A 16,413-nucleotide genomic window follows, 5' to 3' on the forward strand; every position below is an offset into this window, starting at 1 on the left:
AGTGGGTTAGGTTGCGACATGGAGGCTGTGCGAGGGTGCCATCATTAGACAATGTTGGACTTGATTTATGTCGGCAGACTGCCAGTGGCAGGGTGCATAATATTGCATGTGTACCATGGCCAATTCTGGATCGGCCTATGACTGGAGCAGCCCTGCTGCCCCTCCTGATTTCAATGACAGACTTGACATGTCTGCTTCACAACCCATCCAGACAGGGCAGATCTAGAGCTTGCTTGACTGCAAGATGTTGCTGATTCTCTTTCTGATCAAGAGTTACAATGGCATCACACAGTGCATGATCATTATCATACAATTGGCAAGACAGGGGAGCATTGCTGCACGCAGCAAGTTCTTATGGCAACACTTCGCAGCCTCTCAGGAATTAGCACAGGTATAGAGTAACTTACAGCACATCCAGCACATACCATCCGCAATGCGCACCTCATAAGATAATTGTGTCGCCTGATACTTTGACCGCACAGCTGACAAGCTCTGACATGCTGTCTGCCAAACGCTGTACTTTCGTGTTGGCTAAGACTAAAAAATTCTGGAGCAGTCAATAAGCCTTCACAAGCACCACTGAAACAAGAATTGCTACTGGTTTACATTGCACCCAGGAAGACGTTTTGCTCAAATGAAAACTCTGCCCGCACTGCCTGCACTCTGTCCAACTGCAGAGGCTACACTTGGTGCTGCCGGGGCAAATGCTGCCTGCCTGCCCATTTGGCCATGGGCACTTCAGGCGATGCTGAGGCCAAGCACTCGCTGGGGAGTACAGCCCCCCTTCTCTCTGAGAGCTTAAACTGAGGCAGTCTCCTTCTTCAGCAGCTGCTCTACCAGGCTCTCACGCAGCTTTGGGACCATGCGGTGCAGCAGCGCTGCAAACTGTCCAGGCTGGCACGATGCCACCTGCGCATAGTTACACGCTGCTCTGAGCCCATAAATGCACTGCAACATATAGGCCTCACAGAATCAAGCCCACACCATGCATGCCCTTCAAGAAGGCTTCATAGAACTTCCAAGCCCACGTAATGCACTAGAACTAGGCTCAAGAGATGGCCTGTGTCAAACCGAAATAGTGCAGGCAAAAGATGCAGGTCGGGAGTGTTCTAAGGGTGTATCAACAGGGTGGGGGCTGGTGCGCACCATGTCCTCGTAGTGCTCCAGGGAGTAGAGGACGCATCGGCGGGCCAGCTGGGGGGCGTTGTAGTTCTCGGACAGGTCGTGCACGGAGGCGAGGTTGTCGGTGCACAGGCCGGTGCTGATGGCGGCCTCGCACAGGCGCTTGAGCCCCTCCAGCATGTACTGGTCTGCCGCCTTCAGCAGCTCCTCTGCTATGTCCGGCGTCACTTCCACGCTGCCTGTGTGTCCAGGAAAGGCACACGTCACCACTCCTCCTTGACAGCTAACTCAATATATAACAATAATGTATAAAATACCGGCAGACTCTAGATTTGCAAATTCTGCTCCCAGCTTCACTTCAAATACTCCAACATGCCCCACATTATCTCTGACCATGGGAGTTCATTATTCGTGCAATTCACAGCGCATGCGTAAACTACTGGTGACCGGAGCAACGCAGGAGCACCAGAACACACGATTGAGAGGGCAGAGTGCGCACCGGTGTAGATGCAGCGCATCATGGACTCAAAGACGGTGAAGCGGATGTTGGGGATTGGGATGGTGGAGGCCTCCTTCTCCTTGTAGTGCCCATCAAACATGGCGCGGAAGGTGTCCGACGAGGCCAGCAGCGCAATGCGGTGCGCGTGGAACTTGCGGCCCTCCACCATGAAGGTCACGTCCGACAGCGTGGCGTTGTTCACGTACTGCTCCCCCAGGTACACCTGCGGTGTCGGCGGCGCCGGCGCGCAGTCGATTGGGGCCGTCGCGTTCGCCTTCTTCGCCAGCTCAAACAGCGCCCCTGTTCACCAGTGTATTCGCAAGAGTGAGAACACACGCGTTGATGCCGGTGCTGCATTGTGACACCAGCAGAATTTCAGCACTGATGCCGCTGTGGCGCCAGGATCAGCTTGCACAGCCCAAACTTCCGCATCAGAATATACATCTTGAGCTGTTGGCCCAAAATTGTCGATCCCACATCATGTCAAGTGCGTTTTCACATCCACAAAGACCATCAAGCTCTCGGCGCAAGGTGACTCAAAAGCTTGGATGCATGCAAAGGGATGAGAGTGCAGTGGGAGGGAACCTGCGGCCTCGCGGAGGGTGGTGGGGTCGCGGGTGGGGTCGGTGAGGATGGAGATGAGGATGTCGAGGCCCTTGCGGTCGATGAAGATGGTCTTGAGGTCGGCCTCGCGGCCCAGGCGCGCCAGAGCGGTCGTGGTGCGGTGCTGCATCACGCGGTCTGCCGTGTTCATGCTGTACATGATCTGGTTCAGCACCTTGCCCTGGATCTTGTCCTCCAGCCGCTTCAGCGTCTTCTGCACGCAGTCCTTCGACGGCTGCACAAGCACACCACCAGGCCAGCATCAGGGGCATGTTGGATTGATCTTGCTGCTCGCACAGAAGCACTGACAAGCACACCATCGCATGTCAGAAGCTGCTCAAGTCTGGCATGGTAACCTTCCTAAAGGATATTGATTGCAAAGCCTAACATTGTTGGTCGATAGTACTAGTGGTGGCAGGTGGATCTTTGCATTAGTATGCTGATTTGGAGGAAGGCCAAGGGGAGACTAATGGGCAGTTGCAGCACCTGCACAAGGAGCTCGCAGTCCTGGAGGCACTGCACGCCGCCTTCCCGCACTATAGCGGCTATGTTGTCCTCGTTGTCCGCCAGGCCGTACAGGGCAAAGGCTGCGTTGTGCTGCAGGTTGCCGTTGCGCGAGGCCATCAGCTCCAGCAGAGGAGGCAGACCACCGGCCTGACACACACATGGATGTCAGCATAAGGCTTGAACGACATGCAGGCTCATCAAATATATACAACCATCTCTTCCTCTGCTGCTTGACGTGACATGACTGGGAGAGTCTCTGGGACAGACTCTCACCTGCACGACGCCGGCCTGGTTGTCTGAGTTCTGCGCTAGTCGGCCCAGTGCAAAGGCGGCCATCTCCTTGAGCTGCACATCGCTGGAGCCCAGCATCTCTATGAGGGGCGGCACGGCCCCCCGCTGCACTATCTTTGCCTTGTAGTCCGGTTCTGTCGTGGCAAACTGGCCCAGCAACAGAGCTGACTCCCTCTGACTCTCCGTGCAAGACGATGACAGCAGCCCAATCACTGGCTGCAGAGCCCCCTCCTCCAGCACCTGCATAAGCACAGATAATGAGCAAGGTCTGCACACGTGACATGACAGGGTGAGAAGAAGATGCAGAACTTCTAAGAAGGCCAAAACAAAACATATAATATTCATCACAGTATTTTGCTGTGCGCACAGCCAACAATGTGGGAATGCTCATTGTGGGCAACGAGCACACACCGTGCGCTTGATGTGAATGGAAGAGTGCACAAGGTTGCCGATGACGCCCACAGCCTCATAGTGGATCCCCGCATCCTGGGCTCGCAGCATGTGGATGAGAGTGGGCAGCGCTCCACACTCCACGATCTGGTTCTTGTTGTCCTCATTCTTGAACGCCAGAGTGCGCAGAGCACCAGCTGCTGCCCTTTGCACCTGCAGCACCGCCACGCATTCGCATCCACAAACTTGTCCTGATGCAGGAAAGTGATTTGTGTATGCTGGCACTATGTCACACACCCACAGTCTCGGAAGCAGCCTGTCATATCTACAAGTGCCTGAGCCACACCTTGGGATCATAGGACTCCAGCAGAGCCACCAGGGGAGGGATGCCGCCCTCTGTCCGCACGCGGCTCTTGATGCTGACATTCTCATGCGCCAGGTTTGTGATGGCGTCCGCTGCTCGCCGCACCACTGAAGCCCCGGGGTTGGGCGGACCCATGAAGGGCACATACCGTTTCAGGAGTGCCACCAGCCCTGGCAATGCCTCCTGCACAGCATCGGACAAGGGACCATCAGAAAATGCCACATCTCAAGATTTGAAATCAAATTCAAATTAAAGCACAACATGTGTCAAAAAAAAAGTCTGCTGAATTGAGAGAACGCAACCGCAGACACACCCCTCACCTGATCTGCTATGGCATGCTGATGCTCTTGCTTAATTGCAAGCAATCCCAAGATGAAGCAAGCCTCCTTCTCCACTTCCTCCCCACTGCCAGGCCCACAGCAATATTTAAAATAAGAGCAATTCCTGAAGACCTCGACAGCTCACACACAAATATCAGCTTCAAAAATGTTGGTGCCATTCAGGGAATATACCTGGCTACTAATGGGTCTTGCTCCGGCCCGGGGAAATGTGTGAGAAGTGGCACCACTGCCTCCACAGCTCCTCCAGCCACCACTTGATCCACATTGCCCTCTGCATTCCAATACACCTTGTTGCGATTTTATGGAATGTCATGCAATAATTCATCAGGTGTGATATATTGAAGACCATTTATGTCAGCCGTCACTGCAAAATAGAGATGGGGCGTGCCGTGCACCATTGGCTTCAGACACTATGCCTGATGGCAACACAGGACCGAGACGCTGCTGAGACTCCCTCGGACTGAGATTCCCTCGGTAGACAGCAAGAGACACAGAAGATGGACAACTAACCTCACCCCTAGCCTCTTCCTGTCCCCTTCCAAGCTGTTACACACATTTTCCAATACCATCCTATACTCAACCATGTACGATGGTGGGTGCCATAGTCTAGCCATCTGTGCGCAACAAGTAAGATTAGATACGCAGAGGCAACTTTGGCCGCCTGCAAGAACCCAAACTGGTCAGATTCCAGATTGCTTACCTGTCTTTGAAAGCTCAGCCAGCCCGTGCGCGGCTCGTCGCAAGGTCAACCGGTCCACATTATCAGGTAGTCTGGAGGTAAAGCTCTTTATGATTTCCACCAGTCGGCACACCTGCATTGAATTAAGGGTCCGATTGGTTCAAGCCAAAGTCAGATTTCAAAACGCCAGCAGGGGTATAATTAGGGGCGGCCAGCGCTTCCCCACCTGGCAGAGGATTGATTCAGCATCCCCGGAAGGAGACACTTCCGTGTTGCAGCCTCCTGGTGGGGTGAGTGCGTCCGCCAGTTTGCGTTTGTGGCCCTTTCTTTCGCCGGTATCCGACCCGTTGCTCATCGCCCAGAGAAACCCAGGAAGAGCAGGCCAGAGAACCTGCCCTACAGGTCACCTGGGAAGGGACTCAGGAGCCACTCTGCGGGTTTGCGTCCCAGGTGAAGCCCTGCAGTGGTCAGGCAAATCTCGATTCACACCAGACTTAACCCTGGGCAGGACCGAGCAACTGCCGCCTCCTCCCTCACAAACATGCAGCGGTCAAGCTCTGAATATAAGTGGCACAGTGCAATCGAGGTGCGTCTCAGTGTGCTCCAAGATCTGACTCTCTCCTTGAGGTGGGGTTTATATTGATGGAGGTGACTAAGCGGTAACGAAATCCTCACGCGGCTCCGAAAGCCCGTCTCGGAGAAGCTTGGGATATTACAAGCTTATCAAGCATGTTCATAGAAACCTATTTAAAGTGTCATCCATCATGCTAGATACATCACACGTTGACGCTGGGAACTTTATGATCACATTGTTTTAGATTGATTCCACGGGATCTGCAGATGCATCGTTTGACGGGGTTGTTCAATCGTATTACCAGAGCTGCAAAGACAAGGACGATGAGCGTAGCATCGACATTGGAGGATATAAGAAGCAAAGAGCACGACATTGACAAATACTTGTACCTGCGAAATCTGCAGAGGTGTGCTGCAGAAAACCTCGGAATTGTTTTCCTGGATGCAATCGCGATGAAGTGATCCGTCATTTAAAGTGTTTGTCCACACCTTGAATTGGAGATCATCCTGCACTCGTGTCAGCGGTGATCTTGTGTTTCTGATGCTGCAGACAACGAGAACCAGAATTTTACAGTTTGCTCGTGCAACACACAGAGGAGATCCTTCCATATGTCTACACGCCAACGGTGGGAGAGGCGTGTCAGCGCTACCATCACCTTCCACTGGTGCCACGAGGCTTGTACCTAGATGCAGGCAGCAAAGACGATTTCCTTGCGCTCATGCGTGCCTGGCCACAGCAAGAAGTCAGGCATGCACACTTTGAGGACCACATGCAGATCCAAACCTGGTTTTCATTGCATTGGACAAAGAGTACGTAAGCATTTGTACTTTCAGCACCCCGAAAGAATGTATGCGTACAGGGTGGTGGTGGTGACTGATGGGGAGAGGATTTTGGGGCTGGGGGACTTGGGCACCGGGGGCATGGGCATAGCTGAGGGGAAGATCCTGCTGTACACTGCCGCAGCTGGGGTGGATCCTCGAGTGTGCCTGCCGGTGTTCCTGGATGTGGGCACCAACAATGAGAGCCTGCTTAAGGATCCCTTGTACAAGGTACTCTGCACGATTATTGTGAGGTCTTTTTGCTGCATCTGCTGCAAGGAAGTCATGTTTCAGGTAGACGGTGTGAAATTCAGAATTTGCCACTGCAATTAATTCCCCTGAATGCTGATTTTATAAGCTTGTATGGCTGCCTGCAGGGCATCAGAAAGCCACGCTTGAGAGGCGGCGCATACCACGAAGTTGTGGCAAATTTTATGGCAGCATTGAGGCAGTGGCAGCCGCATGTGCTTGTCCAGTTTGAGGACTTTGCCAACCACAATGCCTTCGAGCTGCTCAATGAGTATCGAGCAAACGCCTGTGTCTTCAACGATGACATTCAGGGCACAGCCTGCATTACACTGGCAGGTAAAGTAACCAAACTTCTTACCGTTCTTGCAGTCTCCCTTGTATTGGGTCTGCCAGTAGATCCCCTGTCCTCAATGGGGAGATGGCTGGCTTGCTACTGGAGCAGCAAGTGAAGGCTGTCACATCCTGTCTTGCTTGGCAAGGAGCCCTACCTTGATTTGATTTGCAATGCATCTGATAGGGATTTTGCAGCGTTTAATCGCATGAGCATGGTGCTCTCACAGGGCTACTATCCGCACTGCGAGCAACTGGGAAGTCCCTTACTGAGCAGCGCATCCTGTTCTATGGCGCTGGAGAGGCCGGCACAGGCATTGCAGAGCTGATCGCCATTGCACTTGAGCGACGACATGGACTCACAAGAGAAGAGGTATGTGAATCTCTGCTCCGACATGCATGCATCTCAGCCCAATAAACAATCATTCATGGGTGTCAATCAGGGCATCAGCTGCTGCACTTGTTGAAATAACCTCAATTGCGCTCACCATTTGGTGTGTTGCATCAATGCAGGCGCGGCAGCATTGTTTGTTCATGGACTCCAAGGGGCTTGTATGTGCATCGCGCACCGATCTGCAGCCGCACAAGCTGCCCTTTGCGCATGATCATCCATTCCAAAGGGGCCTCCTTGACGCAGTCAACACCTTCCGTCCCACTGCACTGATTGGCGTTTCGGCTGTGAAAAACGCCTTCACGCCAGATGTCGTTCAGGTGTGGCACCACATGCACAAAAGACTCTTGAAAGATTTACCAGCCTGACATATTGTTGCCATCATGGTAAGAACGGTGCCTTGAAAGGACGGTGCCATAGAAGTCTTTAAGTCACGCTCAAAAACTAGCATATTGTCATGACCATATTGGGACTATTGTGTGATTTGCTAATTGCCAGGCAATGTCCAGCATCAACGAGCGGCCCATCATATTCCCACTGTCTAACCCGACATCCAAAGCGGAGTGCACCTTTGAGGAGGCGTTCAAGGGCAGCGCAGGGTCAGTTTTGTTTGCTAGCGGCAGCCCCTTTCCTCCAATCAACACCGACGGAGTCACCCAGCATGCTGCACAGGTGTACTGTTTGCAGCTGCTCTTCCATAATGCACAATAACAGCCGTAAATGAGAGCACATCAAATCCTGCCCATTGAGCCGTTCTTCCTACGTCTTCCTTGTATCTTTGCTGCTGGACATTAGCAGCTGCTGTTTTGCTCACAGAAAATAACCCGGAGAGGTAGTCATGTTAGCTCTGACGTATAGGCAACTGAAAGTCCTGGTGGTGCTCAGGCCAACAATGCGTATGTCTTTCCCGCCATCGGCTTTGCTGCTGTGCTCACTCGAGCATCCACCATCTCCGATGAGGTCTTTCTTGCTGCTGCCGAGATGCTCTCCCACATGACAACCCTGGAGGTTAGCCCATGCACCCTCTGCTTACAATTCTGTACATCTGTCTAGAAAGGCGCTCAAAAGAGTGACAACAACTGTGGGACGGTCCCTTAATTCAAGGCATGGAGTTGCTTGGTCACTCTTTTTACATGCCTGTTATGATGCTTTGTTATTATTATTATTAGACACGTCTTCCAGTCCTTAAGGACTAGGTACATCGATGCTTTGTGCAGGAGCTTAGTAGAGGGATTATATTTCCTCGCTTCTCCGCTATCCAGACGGTCTCAGCGTCGCTCACTGCGGCTGTCGCCGAGCAGATGGTCAGGGCAGGGGAAGGAAGCCTGCCAGATGACTTTGATGCTGTGGTAGAAGGGCCGCCTCGGCCGGCTGGCCAGTCTGCATGGGAAGCATATGTGCGGTCAAAGATGTTCAAAGTTCCTCTGCAGTCTAAATTATGAGGCAAGCGTGTGGAAAATACGCGCTGCGGCGGCCAGTGCTGCCCGCTGCTTTTGCATGCGGAGCGGCATGTATCTTGTACTCACAATCTTGAATCCAAGAGAGAATGCAACAGAGGGAGCGCCAATGACGTGAGCAAGTACTTTTCTATGTACTCTGAGGCATTCTTCGACGTCTTGCCATCATTGCAATTTGTGTATGATTTTTTCAATTCTTTTTGGATCGCAGGGGTTTGTTGCACGGCATGCCTTGTGCCAGTGAGACCGTCTCAATTGTTTTGAAGGACTTGTGCAATGTATTTTAGCAGGATCTTCGAGCTCTAGGTGGCCTTGGGGTGTCTTCACAATGAAACTTATGTATGTGCCAAAAGGCACCAGGAAGTTGTGTAGGGTGTGCATGCAAAACAATGCATGCATGCCCATCCCTCTCATTTTGACTTGAGACAAACATTACATCTTTGCCAGCCAACCAGGCTGATTTGATGATCTGCAAATCTGCAGCTGCTCTGGCAACTAATTCTTGGATCACATGTGTGTAAGCGACGCACATTCACCGACTCTCTGGAAGGGATTGCCCTCACAAAATAGTTCCAAAGCAGAATTGCCAAGTTCCCTCATCAGACATCATTTTGAGCTTCTTGTCTGCATCTCCTAATGACATGTTCACAACATTATCATCTTTTTTGCTTCACCCTCCATCATTGTTTTAGCCGGAGGGCAACAAGCCTGGACATGTCTTGACATGCCAAAATCAGGGCAGAAAGTGGGAATGGGCAGCAAAGAGAGGACAATGCACATGCTGATGCCGTTTAAAGCTGACAATGCTATGAGGACTGGCGTGTATGTCCGCAATTGCTCACTGCACACTGGAGTCCAGTGTGGAGTCCACACAAGGGCAAAATTGCTGTTTCGCATGTCATGCGTGCTCTCTGAAGCATGTCCCGTATAAGTTGGCAATGTCCCAAACAACCATGCGGCAGATCAAAAATTCACTTGCCAGCCGAAATCGACTGCTGTCTGACCTCTGGGCTGGGATTTGCGGGCAGCTCTACTGTCCCCGCTGCAGGCGGCGTCGCACTCTTGACACTAGAGATTCCCGCTCCCAGCGTCGGAGGCGCTCCGGTTGTCTCGGCAGCGGGCGCAGCCGCAGCAATTGGCGGCGTTGCGGCCTGAGTACCGGTCAGCGCTGATGCGATGGTGCTGCTGGGGAGGACCCCTGCTGCGGGCGGTGGGGCACTCGGCGGCGGTGCGGTGGGCGGCGGTGGGGGACTCTTTGGGGGCTCCACTAGTGCAGGCTGCTGGCTTGCTGGTGCTGCATCCGGTGCCAGCCCTGCCAACCGTGACACTCCAACTTTTGAATCATCTCAGGTATAGGATGAGCTTGCATGATGCGCTTGGATGATGGATGAGAGCACGGCACCAAAGTCAGCAGTCTCAGCTGGAGGTTGTGGGGGGATGATGGCATTGCAGAGATGCGTCATAGCAGAGGACAGGGCTATCTTGCCGCAAAAGTAAGAGCAGCTTTTGCATTGCTTTTAAGAAGCTTCACAGGCACATCACTGTCCAATCAAGTGTTTCATGAGGGAGGTGAATGAGATGTAGAGGGAGTTGCGTCTGACCTGCCAGGGTGCCAGGCAGCGTTGACATGCTGGACACATTGTTGCCAGCGCCGGCTGAGTACTTGGGAATGACCTTGCTGTTTGGCGCCGGAGCCAGCATGACGTCCGGATTGTTCTGGACGAAGGTGCAAGCATAGTTGTACCTGCACAGCAGCATGCTTACATCAAGAGCCGTCCTAACTGCATGTCACGCAGAGCACTATTGCAAAATCATGCGCTGGACTTCTTGGGGTTCTGTAGCTCGCCTGCCTAACAGCTGCCATGTCGGCTTGGCGGGCCAATCAAAGCTTGCTTTGCTTGACAGGTGGCAGGACCTGAGAACAAGGGATTCCATTGCCACATCCTCTTCATGGCTGATCATTACATCCTTCATTTTTCAGTGTATTCTGCAGCGGTATTTCTGAGCGTGGGCGCGCCTCTGCTTGGAGTAGTAGTTGTAATAGGCAGCGGTGACCTGGGGGCACTGCCAGGGCTGCAGCGTGCACGGAGCGGCGGGGGGCGACGGTGGCGAGGGAGGGGCCTGGGTGGGCCCCCCAGGCCCACCGGGGGATCCCGACGTCGGCGGCACCTGCATGCATGCCCACCGATGACTCACCAGCACTTCACCGTAACATGCCCATTACTCATCATGACGCATGCAGGGGAACAAATGCACAGCGCATCAGAAAGCGGGGGAACTTTCTGCTCAGTATCGAGTACTGGAGCAGGGCTGCTCCTCAATGTGTCCCAGAAACCTTGTGGAGAATGTCTGGAGGCCAGTAGAAAGAGCGCGTACCGGGCAGCTGACTGCGTACTCGGAGGGGCACCCCTTGAGGAAGCAATTCTGGTCGTCAGGGCTGTACACGACCGCGCTGCAGCCGGGTGCGGATTCGCAGGCAATCAGGCACTGTGTCAGGCTCAGAATGGGAGCGCTGTTGCCCACACCGTCCTGCACACACATCGGCATATTCATGATCTTGAGTTCTCTCACACCGTGCCATGGTCAGACTGTGGTATGTTTTGTCACTCAGGAGAGCAGATGCCAGGCATGCTGATTCACAGCCTGCCTAGCATCAGAGCAGACGCTTGCCAAGCGGGAACTTGTGTGTGCAAAGAACAATCAGAGTCCATCGGAGGGGTTTCCGTGCCGTTGTTTCACACCAAAGTGGGGCAGTGCTGTCACCTGCTTGCCATTCTTGAAGGCGTTCTTCTGGATGGAGCCGGTGGGGTCGTACACAAAGCCGGGTGCAATCTGGGGGTACTTGATATCGCAGATGAGCGGCCCCTGGGTTGCTTCTGTGGAGTAGGCGCTCTCCAGCTGGGCCACTGCCGGCGTTGCATCGCACTTGGTACCGTCCCCTGTGCACACAGTGAAATGTGCATGCTCCTCAATGTTCATGCACATTGGGCATTTGTCAGTGGACCGCAACACACTTAGTAGCATCCCCTGCAGACAACCAGCAATTGCATGCTGACCCATTATCGGTGCACATCCGGCATTTGCAGTACAGCGCAATGATGCCTAATATCTGCAGAGCTGACATCCGGTGTTTTATTGATCGTCCGAGGAGCTCAGCTGACAGGATGAATTTACTGTGACTCGAGAGGGCAGTGTCTTTTGCACTAGGGGCTTGGTAACACCATTAGTACATGTTGTTCCTGCCAAGAAGGCGAGTATGTCTGCAGACAACCTGCAGGTAACAGCTGGCACTTATCCAACTCCTTGTTGGGCTAGGTACTGACCTGTGAACCCCCTCCAGCACTGGCAGGTGAACCCGCCATCAGTGTTGATGCAGGTGCTGTTGCCTGCACAGTCATGGGTCCCACGCACGCATTCATTGATGTCAACGTTGCACTGTGGGCCTTCGTATCTGCACCACATCCACCAGTCAATGGCACTGCAATCCTAGTCCCTCTTACCTTCTTACTTCTGAAAGCTCTGCATGTTGTCTGCATGCATGAAGGGTTGCTGACATGTGCATGGAAGATCTTAGTCACAATTCCCTGTAGGGAGGTTTTGGTGTGCAATTCCAAATTTGTCATGCTGACATCATGTCAGTGACATGTGCATGCAGGATCCCAGGGCTCACATTCTTTGACAACTTTTCCATCGGAATTTACAATGTAAACTGAGGGTTGGATCGCACCCAGTGCCAGGAAGGCCTTGGACAAGAGTTGAGGCACAACCAGTGCCAGGAACAGGCGGCGCAGTTTTGGGCTTGCAGCCATCAGGCGAGGGAGCGGATTTGCTGTTCAGGAACGCCACGTTCTGCTTGATGAGCTTGAAGGTGGCGTCTGACTCGTAGATACCATAGAGACCCTGGCCTCCCCCCTCGCTTGTCGGCCCCTGTTGACCCTCGGCAAACCATTCCCAGAAGCCCACTCCCTGCCAGAGAGAATCGAGGATATTTGTATATTCTTTGTCTTGTATGTACATGTGATCACTTTATTGTACAAGTCCACCAGCGACCAGATGCCTAGCTTGAAGCTACGTCAGCCTTCTCGTGACTCTCCAGTTCCGCTCTAACAGGTCCAACGATCACTCGTTTGTAATCCTATGTGTTCAATCCCACTGTGGAGCTACTGTGCAGGGGGGCCTATATCTCACTTTTGAATGTGAGATACAAATCCCCCTGTGCTGTGTGTGCCAATCAAAAGGTCTGGCAAGCGTGTGAAGCACCCTGCAAGTGATGTTTTTGGTTGAGCTTGGGTTATGATATGGCCGGAAGCAATGGGAGAGTGGGACTTGTTGTGAGCTCATCACCTTCAGTGAGGAGCCGGGAAGATCGATGTTGTTCTCACACTCATCGTAGACAATGCCAAAGTACTTGTCTCGCTGCTCCATTGTAGCATTCACAGTGCTGTTCAACCACTTGCCAAACTCCTCCAAGATGAGCTGCACACATAGACATGAATGGCCACTTTTATTCAGCGCCGAAAGAGAATTTTCTGACAGACATGCCTGTGATATGCAACTTGAAGCTTTGATCCTGAGCGCACCGGTTTCTTCAGGGTGGCCCATGCAACTTGAACATGAGTTCGAATCCACCAGCGTTGGAAGTCCTCATCCACATCCTGCAGCAGGACCATAACAGCTCAGCAAATTACTGATGACTTGCGAAGACGTGGGCCAGTGTTATTACTGTCAAAATGACTGCCCTTGTGTGCACCATGACACCCGGCAGCTGCATGCTGTGCTAAAACACCACATAACTGTCACTTCCAAAACTCCTGATTACAGAATGACACTCAGCAGCCGTGAGTCAACACCATGTACCTGCCAGTTGTCAATCCAGGAGTGGATGGTGGCAAAGTCAATGGAGGGCGAGGCGTGGTCAGCAATGAAATCCTGTCCCTCCTCGGAAGGCCAGGTTGCGCCATCTGCACCGAAAAAGTCTCAGTGTTTGATTGCAAAATTGTTCAAGTTTTTCATTATGAAGTCTGAGATTTTCACGGTGGCATGCGAATGAAGAATGTGTGCAGGCAGCTGGACGGCATTTACATCCAATTCTACCATATATTTTGCCATATACTCGGCCCATATATTCTGCCAAATACAGCAAAACTAGCTAAAATCAAAAAGTTGCAAAATGTGACTCCTACTCTCAGCTCCAGGGTTTGTGGAGAGCCGGCGGGTGGACGTGGAATAGAACCCTTCTTCTCCAAGGGTGAGGAGGTGGTTGGGATCCAGGCTCTTCACATAGGGAGCCATCTCCTCCACCCATTTCTGCACACCACAGCTTTTCGACTTTGTTTTTGACTTTGAATCACAAAAGAAAGTTCTCTTGCTGGACACAAACGGCTTGCATGGCATGCTGCTACTGTACAATACTGCGCACGCATGCATAATGCACGCACGCATAATGAGTTGAGGCAATTTTGCATGCTGAATCCAGACTATACAGAATCATCACTAGACATTCTAGTGATCTGCCTTTGAGCAATTCAGGCGTTTGCTCAGAAAAACTATCTGTGAGAGTGTCTCACTGAGAGAGGATTGGAATTGGGCAGGGTCCGTACCGCAATGGTGTTATTGGCACACTTCTGGCAGCGCGCTTCATTCAACAAGTCCCATGCAAAGATGGTGGGATCATTTCCATAGCTTCGCCCATTGATCGTGTTCACGCGATTGATGACAGTCTTCACATAGTCCTTGTACCTGCACCAACATTCTCACATGTTTAGTCTACTGTGTTGCCCAAGACCTCATCTGACAGCTGTCAATACAGTCAGATCCCGACTGAGCATTTTAAAAGTTGAACTTTTGAGTTCTCAAAGTGCATGCACTCAGGGACGCGCCAGCCCATGATGACGGGGTCAGTGTAGAAATCTTTATGGGTCTTTGTGGAGTCGCCTGTCCACTTAACATACTCATCCACACCCCCAGTGCTCTGCCAGTTGTCCACAAATGCCAGGAGGACCTGCCACATCACACTTTTCTTCAGACAGGGATTCGGATGTTCTCCTGGCGTTGATTTGACAACTTTCCTGCCAAGAACGAGCTGTTTTGCGGCTCAATCCTGTACACTTGAGGCCTGTCTGGTCCGCATGCTAGACAATTGTCTTGCGAATTATAAATGCATGCAGGCTGCATCAAGTGCCCACCTTGACATTGCGCTGGCGCGCCTCATCCAGCGCAAAGTCAAGCCCCCTGAACATGGCTTCATTGTAGACCCCCGGAGATGTCTGCAGGGCGTAGTTTTGGGTGACCCCATGGCTCCATGCGCGCATGACTGTGAACCCGGCCGCCACAGCCGCGTCCATCTGCTCCCTTATGAGCTGATGCATGCGCACACAAATGCATCAGCACCCTGAAGACATTTTTGGGTGTTTCTTGCACAGCAGAGGTGTAATGAGTGATCAGCCGTGTTGTTGATGTCAAGAGAATGTGGAGCTTGGATGTGTTGCTTGTAAGGAGAGGCACTCAAACCTGAGGGCCAGTCTTGCCGGGTGGCAGGCTTGCTCCTAGCAGCTGTGGTGCTCCTGCACCAGACTCTATGACTTCCCATCTGCAGCAGAACCAACAACTGTGAGAAGCACCTTCACACTCCCTGGCATCCATATGGAGTGTGCAAGGAAAGATCAGGAAGATCAGGAAGATCAGATGTCGGGATGGTGGGTGTTTGATTGAAAGGGGTTGCATACTGGTTCCAGATTGCTGGGTAAAAAGTTTTGCAGCCGATTTCAAAATTGCCGTCCTTGTTGATTGTGGCGAAGTAGTCCCCAACAGGAACAACCTGGGCACACACAGGTTAGAGTCCAAGGCGGCTCTTCAAACCTGGCATTGGCTGTCCATCGGCAAGAATCGGACTGATCAGACGATCGACAGAGAAAGAGTAGTTTGATGATTTCACCGTGCTCACGGCGGGCGCTGCTGCCCCAGATTGAATTAAGCAGAAGAGCACTGTGCACAGGGTGCCGGCGTTCCGACAGGCCACCCCTCTCTTCCCACTCCCCATCATGTCTTGCGTCACATCAATTACAAGACGAAAGGAGTTTCTCTTGGACTGAATATCAAAACCCAGCCTCAAAATTATTTCCTAGTGGAAAACGTTGTCAAAGTCTGTTCTGAACCTCATCTCAATGTTCGCTGTACCAGTCTGGGAATGCCAGATCACCGCGCACCTCGGCACATGCAGCATTGCATCAACGCATCGACGTCACGTCCAAGAAACTTTCCCCACAATGTTGACACGTGCATCTCTGCTCCTGTTTCGATCACACCATGCTTAAATCTTCCAGAGGTGCATGTCCTCATCAAATGAGTCTTGATCAGCAAGATCACTCGTTTTGTCTGGCCCAGCGGGTGACAATTTTGAACATGTTCCAGTAGGTTCGAGCTCTGCTGCTTTGCTTTATAGCTACCACTGGCACCGTGCCATGTGACATGGCCAGCAGACGACTGTGAGCTTCATATTTGAGTCTGGCATTCTTCACACCGTGTGACATTGGCAGCGCCCTACATCTGCAGGAATTTATCAGGGGGCCCTCTCTGCCCTGCACATTTTCACATGTGCCAGTGGTATTGATGTCTATAATGTTGTGGACTCACTGAGTGTTAATGGCACTAAATTAACTTACACCGACACAGCGCACTCAACCAAGCAGCCATTGTATGAGATTGCAATAACGGATGCACAAAGCGCATGATGCCTTCTGCAAAGTTGACAACGTCTGCAAGACATGTTCAATTCGACAGAGGGCATGGATCATGGCCA

At 52.2% G+C, this 16,413-nt stretch overlaps 3 protein-coding genes across 3 annotated transcripts; 1 reads left to right on the forward strand and 2 right to left on the reverse strand.

Annotated features, from left to right (window-relative positions):
* Positions 1-262: 262 nt before the first annotated feature.
* On the reverse strand, positions 263-5,382 carry COCSUDRAFT_21479 (armadillo/beta-catenin repeat family protein). Its single transcript, XM_005652082.1, has 12 exons — positions 5,023-5,382; positions 4,818-4,929; positions 4,289-4,388; positions 4,097-4,181; positions 3,759-3,959; positions 3,434-3,625; positions 3,005-3,262; positions 2,711-2,878; positions 2,207-2,459; positions 1,622-1,921; positions 1,147-1,361; positions 263-909 (listed from the first exon to the last, which is right to left on the reverse strand). The coding sequence occupies exons 1-12, from the start codon at positions 5,149-5,151 to the stop codon at positions 799-801; spliced, it is 2,124 nt and encodes a 707-aa protein (XP_005652139.1). The 5' UTR covers positions 5,152-5,382; the 3' UTR covers positions 263-798.
* A 311-nt stretch (positions 5,383-5,693) lies between these two features.
* On the forward strand, positions 5,694-8,600 carry COCSUDRAFT_34895 (cytosolic NADP malic enzyme; the record flags this gene model as incomplete). Its single annotated transcript, XM_005652083.1, has 10 exons — positions 5,694-5,776; positions 5,920-6,156; positions 6,230-6,419; positions 6,566-6,773; positions 6,998-7,140; positions 7,281-7,478; positions 7,657-7,830; positions 8,044-8,166; positions 8,376-8,481; positions 8,512-8,600. 10 exons carry the CDS (start codon positions 5,694-5,696, stop codon positions 8,598-8,600), a joined length of 1,551 nt encoding a protein of 516 aa, XP_005652140.1.
* A 432-nt stretch (positions 8,601-9,032) lies between these two features.
* On the reverse strand, positions 9,033-14,983 carry COCSUDRAFT_64306 (glycoside hydrolase; the record flags this gene model as incomplete). The annotated part of the gene is made up of 14 exons (XM_005652084.1): positions 9,033-9,927; positions 10,217-10,359; positions 10,681-10,784; positions 10,992-11,144; positions 11,379-11,554; positions 11,939-12,001; positions 12,383-12,581; positions 12,960-13,091; positions 13,196-13,270; positions 13,473-13,576; positions 13,799-13,922; positions 14,216-14,354; positions 14,483-14,616; positions 14,801-14,983. The coding sequence occupies 14 exons, from the start codon at positions 14,981-14,983 to the stop codon at positions 9,587-9,589; spliced, it is 2,070 nt and encodes a 689-aa protein (XP_005652141.1). The 3' UTR covers positions 9,033-9,586.
* Between the last annotated feature and the right edge of the window lie 1,430 nt (positions 14,984-16,413).

The sequence above is a fragment of the Coccomyxa subellipsoidea genome (genome assembly GCF_000258705.1).
Source record: "Coccomyxa subellipsoidea C-169, whole genome shotgun sequence".
NCBI classification, from domain to species: domain Eukaryota; kingdom Viridiplantae; phylum Chlorophyta; class Trebouxiophyceae; family Coccomyxaceae; genus Coccomyxa; species Coccomyxa subellipsoidea.

Coding starts and splice junctions, on each gene's coding strand:
- COCSUDRAFT_21479 (XM_005652082.1), bottom strand. CDS start 5,151: ATGAGCAACGGGTCGGATACCGGCGAAAGAAAGGGCCACAAACGCAAA. Junction 4,389..4,817: donor GGCTGAGCTTTCAAAGACAG/GTAAGCAATCTG, acceptor ATTGGAATGCAG/AGGGCAATGTGGATCAAGTG. Junction 2,460..2,710: donor ACTGCGAGCTCCTTGTGCAG/GTGCTGCAACTG, acceptor GTGCTTGTGCAG/CCGTCGAAGGACTGCGTGCA.